This window comes from Daktulosphaira vitifoliae, unplaced genomic scaffold (genome assembly GCF_025091365.1).
Source record: "Daktulosphaira vitifoliae isolate Bord-2020 unplaced genomic scaffold, ASM2509136v1 Scaffold_2, whole genome shotgun sequence".
NCBI lineage: Eukaryota > Metazoa > Arthropoda > Insecta > Hemiptera > Phylloxeridae > Daktulosphaira > Daktulosphaira vitifoliae.
In genome coordinates this window covers 6588855-6596063 of record NW_026099573.1, presented here as the reverse complement: position 1 = coordinate 6596063, position 7209 = coordinate 6588855, and the positions used below count along the sequence as shown (strand labels likewise).

The 7209-nt window shown below is 35.0% G+C and overlaps 2 protein-coding genes across 2 annotated transcripts in view; one reads left to right on the top strand and one right to left on the bottom strand.

Annotated features, from left to right (window-relative positions):
• Positions 1–346: 346 nt before the first annotated feature.
• On the bottom strand, positions 347–4079 carry LOC126898598 (uncharacterized). The gene is made up of 2 exons (XM_050672830.1): positions 3109–4079; positions 347–1221 (listed from the first exon to the last, which is right to left on the bottom strand). Exons 1-2 carry the CDS (start codon positions 3987–3989, stop codon positions 435–437), a joined length of 1668 nt encoding a protein of 555 aa, XP_050528787.1. The 5' UTR covers positions 3990–4079; the 3' UTR covers positions 347–434.
• Positions 4080–6163: 2084 nt separating this feature from the next.
• Positions 6164–7209, top strand: part of LOC126897938 (uncharacterized) — a 1697-nt gene continuing 651 nt past the window's right edge. The window contains exon 1 of the mRNA XM_050671885.1: positions 6164–7170. Coding sequence (XP_050527842.1) covers positions 6252–7170 — 919 coding nt within the window. The 5' untranslated portion in view covers positions 6164–6251. The remainder of the gene's footprint in view (positions 7171–7209) is intronic.

Genomic DNA, 7209 nt, shown 5'->3' with positions numbered 1-7209 from the left:
TCGGTGTCAATGACGGGNAGTTGGATAGTGCTACAATACGTTAGATGTGAAGGTCGACATAAAAAAGAAACTTCGATCGGGTTATATTATTCGTGTCATACCTCAGACGTTAAATTCTATGGTATATCGAGATCGTTACAATAAAAATGATAAATTAAATTATTATCAAACAGGTTAATAGTAATTGATCTACATGATAACAATAACATTTATATTAACACGATTGAATAAACATGACATTATTATTATTAAAGATTGTTTTAAATTTTACTTAGGGTAAACTTAAAATAAACAAATACACGAATAAAAAAATGAAATATTACTTAATCAATTTTAACCGTCTGTATAATTAATCTCTGTACATGTACGTGTATAAAAAAATATAGTCGTTGTACAAAAAGTGTTTGTGTATCGATAAACAATTGGCTTGTAATTTAGTGAAAACCGAGATTTTCACAATCGTATAGCACGACGTTTTCGTAGAAACTGTTGAGTTTCATACATACGAGTTCCAATTGGTCACTGGGCGATAAATTATTTTTTGCTATGGCCAATTCTAACGTATCGGTTAATTCCGACGTCTTTTTTTCTATTATGCAATCTCTAGAATTGTACGATTCCATTGCGTGTAAGTAATCGACTAAAAGTTTGGAATGGATATACGAAATTTCATTAAGATATTTACTGGCCACGGCTCTATCGTTGGTGTCGTTTAAGTCAATGAAAATACTTTCGGAAGGGTACATTTTCGACAAGATTTTAATGAATTTAGAAAAATCCTCAATGAGTTTTTCGATAAGCAATTGTTTATTTCTTGTCGCATAATGATTGGTCGTTTTCCTTATGGTGATCAGCGCGGACAACAGCCGATCGAACATGTGAGAGGACCTGTTGATCGTATCGTACAGTCGAATCGTGCAATGAATAAACGAAGTCGTGTTGTTGCTTTCCTGTTCGTCTACACAAAGAGATAACAACGAGCCCAACTTTTCGTTGAAAGATTGGAGTATCTCGGTGTACCTGCAACGCAAGAGTTTCGACAGATATTTACGTTTGTTGCAATTGTCGTCCACGTTTACGAGTCTTAAGAAATCGCCAACGGTTATTAGTTGATTTGATTCTATAAGAGTTATGTGATTTAAATTGTTCCAACCGTTTTTATTCATAATCGCGTTTAAAATTGTAAGGTATTCTTCATCTTTGTCTGTGGGAGGCCAGAACCTAAAAACATCGAGACGATTAACTAAAATTATTATAATTATTACACAAGAAAATAATCGGTTTCAATCGCACAATAGTCTCGATTATTATGATAGAGTATTAACTATAAGACAGCTTTATGTCGTGTCAAAAGTTTTTTTTTCTACTATTGAATATAGTTCAATAATATTTGATTAACATAACATTTTTTTACATTTTATAAGTTATAAATTTAGGTTTTAAATAAAGATGACATTTGAAATTGTAAGTTTGTACAATTTTGAAACTAATTTTTTTGTGTAAAATGTATTGGAACCTGGACTCATCGGGGTGAGTCAGGGTGGGCAGTCGCACCCCTTACTTTTAAAACAGTCCCAATTAATCTGCATAATTATAATTAATTGCATTAATAATGCACCAATATTTTATACATCAATTCAATATTAAAAATATTGTATTGTCATGGTTTAATAAACAAATGTTCTGGTAGCAATTAATTGAGTAAACAATAAACCTATCATATTTCCTGTGGATAGGAGATAAGAATACTACTACGGGCCCTCTGCCAGTCGTAAGAGGCGACTAATAAGGTTGCGTCAGTTCTTGTAGTGTCAACGATGTAGGGACATCACCACTTGATGTGAAAAAAGGTGGAAAGAGTATTTTGAAAAATTATTGAATGTGGAGTAATAAAAAGAGACATAAGAGGATATCTCGTAGTATAAGGGATTGGTAGATTTAATTAGTGAGAAAGAGGTATGGGAGGCTGTGGCATCAATGAAAAAGAATGAAGCAGTAGGACTAGATAATGTGCCAGCAGAAGTATAGAAAATATTAGGCAGTGTTGGCATAAGGTGGTTGAAGGAACTTTTAAATAAAATCTAATAGAATAAGAAATGAGACATCAGTATCTAAAAACTAGTTTGGATTTATAGAGTACTGAGAGTGGTCAATAATGAGAAAAAGAGTCCCGAAAAGGTTCATTAATATAATAGAAGATATGTATAATGTTATGGATACGTTATTGATAAATGAAAAAATATAGACGCTAAAGGCAGTTGATGGTTAAAAAAAAGTCGAATGGCTAGGTTCAAACAAATCACGTTTTCCTTTTTATTTGTTTAATGTTGAAAACGAGAACAAATTAATAAAACATACCTAATATGTACACGAGTCAATGCCATTGTACGTAGGCGGACATATAGTAGAATATTCGTGGAGCCCTAATATATTCTAGGCCTCCGCCATTAATTAGCAATGCTCTCGTGACTCACAGGACCGTCGCTACGATTTATATTTCCATCTGTTGGCTGGGTTTTCTTAATTAGATCATTTTATATTTTACCCGTGAGGTAATCAACATTTGTTAAAAAATGAAAAAATACGTTAAAATAAATTAACGTTAGGATTAATTCTTAATTAAGAATTAACATACTCCCAGTGTACATCGAAGAATTTTTTCGTAATCATATCGTTTTTTCTCTTTACCTTATAGGAGAGAGTTGTTCGCGGCAACCATAAAGATTATTTTGAATCTCTGCATACACTAACATATCACTCAATATGTTTAGACCAACCATTAAATACATATAATTAACATCACACCTCTGCTTGGTTTAGGCAATGCTTAGAAACACAAATTACGCACGGGTCGACGTACATTCCGGCGAGAGTGACTTCTACTGTCCCCTTAACACACCTCGGATGTATTATACGATTTTCAATTTTTAAAAACTCCTCATTATGCGGTTTATTTATTTTGAAATAATTTCATAAAGAGTGCGTAAAAGAGTCGCTGTTTTTTAAGCCCACCGAAATCATCTCGCCGTGAGCTACAAATCGCCCAACCCTCCCCTACCCCGTTATTCATTGAAAATTTATATCATTAATTATTACGCTGAACCTTACGTGGAGTTGTCGGTATCCAACAGTTCCGCAAAGCCGATGTCTTGGTAATCGTTTTTTATCGTATGACCGTAGAAATTCATCATTAAACGTCCGATAGCGTTGAGGTTGGCGGACTCGTCGATTTCATTCGGAGCTTCTCCTCGTTCGTGGGGCGTTTGCAAATATAGCGGAACGCGATTTCGATTCACGTCTGAAGACGAACAATGATTGTTGACGAGTGTGTGCAAGTCGCCGGTCTTTCCGATATCGTCAAAGAAGCTTTTGATGTTTTCGAACTCGCGAAAAATATCTTCGTCGCTAGCCACTGATAATTCAAACGGACTCCGATTCGTTTTGTAATTGGCGAATTCGTAAAACGGTCGAATCCGGTCCATTATCGTCAACGGAGATTCCATATTGACGTTAATGTTCTTCAAATTTATTTGGCTCATATACCGCAAGGCATCGAACAGTTTGCCGAACATGTCGGCTGACATTGTCACCGAACCATAAAGTAAAACGGTACAATTATTGAAATGTTTCGAGTTTGCCTTTTCCAAATAAAAGCCGCACTTGTCTATGATGCTTTTAATCATCTCGTTGAAGTACCACAGTATTTCGGCGTACCTGCAGTTAAGCGAAAAAATGATCAAGTGCAGTAGTTGTTGGTAATTCATACGCAACACTCTAATGTCTACAACCGCTTGGCGTGAAAAATGTTCGTATAGAATTCCCCTTTTCTCCATTACGTGTGGCATCGATTTCCATCCTTGTTGATTAAAAAGATGACTTAACACGCCGACGATGTAATTTTTGTATTCGGTGGCATTAATTCTGCAATTTACAAAATAGTGACTGTTTAAAATCACAAGTGAAAACAAGACGTGGTAAAAGTACTTCATGTTCGTCGTGTATTAGAACTGAAAAATACAAAACGGATAATTTATTTTAATTTCACAAAAAATATGTACCACATTAATTATTTAAACTGAATTTAAAAAAAATAATTTTCTAAATCTATACTAACGTCAATAGTTTCAATACTCAAATGTGTTTGGATAAAACTATATTTACATATTAACGTCGCGTTGTATTTATTATCAATACACTATTTTTAGACGTGACCTTTAAAAAACTTGTATTAATCGCTATTAAACTCTTAATTTTATGTTTCACCATACAATGAAATAATCGAATCTCCATTAGTAAAACGGCTAATCGTATTATTAGCATATTAGCGTATTTTAAATTATTTAATGTTTTAATTTGCCCGAACCTGGTAGAGGATAACTTAGCTATATCGAAGAGGTCGTTACGGTGCGCTCTTTCAGCCTGACCATTAGCTTTAAGAATACATGTAGCTCTATATATATATACAGGGTGATTGACTAACTATGCCTCACGAATTATCTCTGAAAATATAAGAGTTATAAACAATTTTTTTTTTTTAATCATTATGGATCTTTGATGAGCTGTTTCACGAGAAAATTTAAATTTTTACCATCATCCCTTTTGCTTAAAAATAGTGTCAACTTCATATTTTTAAACGGAAACACTATTTTTTTTTATACCATTAGATTTAGTTTAATAAAAAAAAAATGATTTGTAAAAAAAATATTTTATTTTATTAAATATTAAGCGCTCCACGGCTCTCTAAAGTTTAGGGTTTATTAAGAAAAAATCATTACCGATAGAACGTTATGGATCGTAAATCGATAAGCGCTACCACTTCTTATCGGTACACTAAATAATAACGATACTATATTTACCCGACTACTGTTTTATTTGTTAAATCCCCTAAACTTTAAATAGTAATATCTCGCTTAGAATTTATTAAAATTGATTTTTTTTTTTTTGAGAAAATTTTTTTTTTTATTATTATTAACAAGATTAATAAAAAAAAAAACTGGGTTGCTATTTGAAAAACTAAAGTTGATATTGATTTAAGGGTTGAGGGATGAAGATTGAATCTTCATTTTTCTTGTCAAGTAGCTCAACAAAGATTTATAACAAATAAAATAATTACATATACGATAATACTAATATTTTTAAAGAAAATTCGTGAGGCATAGTTAGTCAATCACCCTGTATATATATAAGTAGGGTAATATAGAGAGAGCTTTTTTTTTATAGAATCAATAGTGCGCCTGCAATACTTAAGAAAACGAATAAAACTGATTTCAATGATTGAAATAAATATGTTTTTTTTTAATTTCTAGGCCTAAATATTATGGATTTGGACTTTTTTATAATAATATTTTTTATAGAAAACATATAGTTCTAATTTTCAACCCTCTTGCGGCACGTGTTAATGTCACTCAATTTCAACCAAATTTTGTACAACTTATTTTTTTACCTAACAGAACAATTCCAGGGGTGTCCCGAATGAATTTCGACAAAAAAAAATTGACCTATATGACTAAGAACCACCCTAATATATAGTCCTCTTCATCTATATATATATAAGTAGGGTAATATAGAGAGAGCTGGTCCCCCCCCGCCTCACCCACTCACCTTCCTTGCGGTGGAGGAAGTGTACCGAGGGATTAAACCCAACGTAAACTAACCTAATGCAATGGGAACGATGAAACCTTACGTAAACTAACCTAATGGAATGGGAGGGGGAAACCTTACGTAAACTAACCTAATGCGGGGGAGGGAGAGGATGAAACCCAATGTTTTCTAAGAATTTTATCTTCGACCAGCAGACGCTTAGATAAGCATATTTCTCACATTGAATGTACAAATAATTTCTAAGAATTTTACCATCGACTACCAGACGCTTAGATAAGCATATTTCCAACATCAAAGGTAACATTATATTATATAGCTCATAATAGTCTGTAATTTGATATGAGATAAATTGCGGCGCTGTCTGTGTATTATTAAATGTATAGCTATAATTTCTAAGAATTTTATCATCGGCTACCAGACGCTTAGGTAAGCATATTTCTAACATCGAATGTACAAATGATTTCTAAGAATNGGTCAGACTCGCTGAAATTGTAGGTAACCGACCGATCAAGTATAATCTAAAATTGGAGGCCTCATACCATATACCACGATCGGAAGCACCAAACGAGGACCGTGCCTTCAAAACACGGGCTAGGGCATTGCTATCCGATACAGATATCGGATGTGCGGTCGATGAAGATTTCGAGGTTATGCTCGCCGAGGAAGACGTGTACTCTGGGAGGGGTAGCGGCTTTACTTTATCGCATATCGACGGTCTTATGCTCAGCGTATACAAGTATACGCCCCTCGCCGGCTCATCATATATTCCGATTCCGCCCGAAATTAATAATAGAAAAGCAATCATCAACCCACAGAATATCGATCAGTCTTGTTTCAAGTGGTCTATTTTGGCGAGGCACGTTGGGGTTAATAATAATACACGCGTTAATCAAAAATATTTTAATGAGGAACACAGGTATGATTTCACGGGGTTGACGTTCCCCACACCTGTGTCCCAAATTAAAATATTCGAGCGACGAAACCCTAACGTGTCTGTCAACGTGTACGGCTTGGAACGAGACGACGTAAAGATGAAGTGGTTGGTGTATCCATTAAGAGTTGCCGACCAAGAACAACAGAATCATTTTGACCTGTTGTATATTGGCGACTCTGAAAAATCACATTACGCGTACATTTCAGATTTTTCTAAGCTTGTTCGTAAACAAAAAACCAGACACCAAGGTCGCATATACACTTGCAAACGTTGCTTCACCTGCTTTGATGATCAGCCTAAAAAGCATATTCTTCGGGGTCAACAAGCGTTGGAGCAACACAAGTTGATATGCGGCAAAAATAAACCAATTTTACCTGTTATGCCGGCAGAGGGCAGTAAGGTCGAATTTGAAGCGTGGGTAAAGACGCAACGGTTACCGTTCGTCATCTACGCCGATTTTGAGGCCTTACTGGAGAAAACAGACGATCGTACGGGAGCATACACCAGGACTGTGCACACCCACCATCCCATGAGCTATGGGTTCATGGTGAAAACATCGGACAATGTACCCTCCGAGCTCCTCGAACGCTACAGTATACCACAATCACCGGTGATATACCGTGGCTCCGAGGATCGTGAAGAGGTCGCTAAGGCATTCGTGATGGCTGTAACTG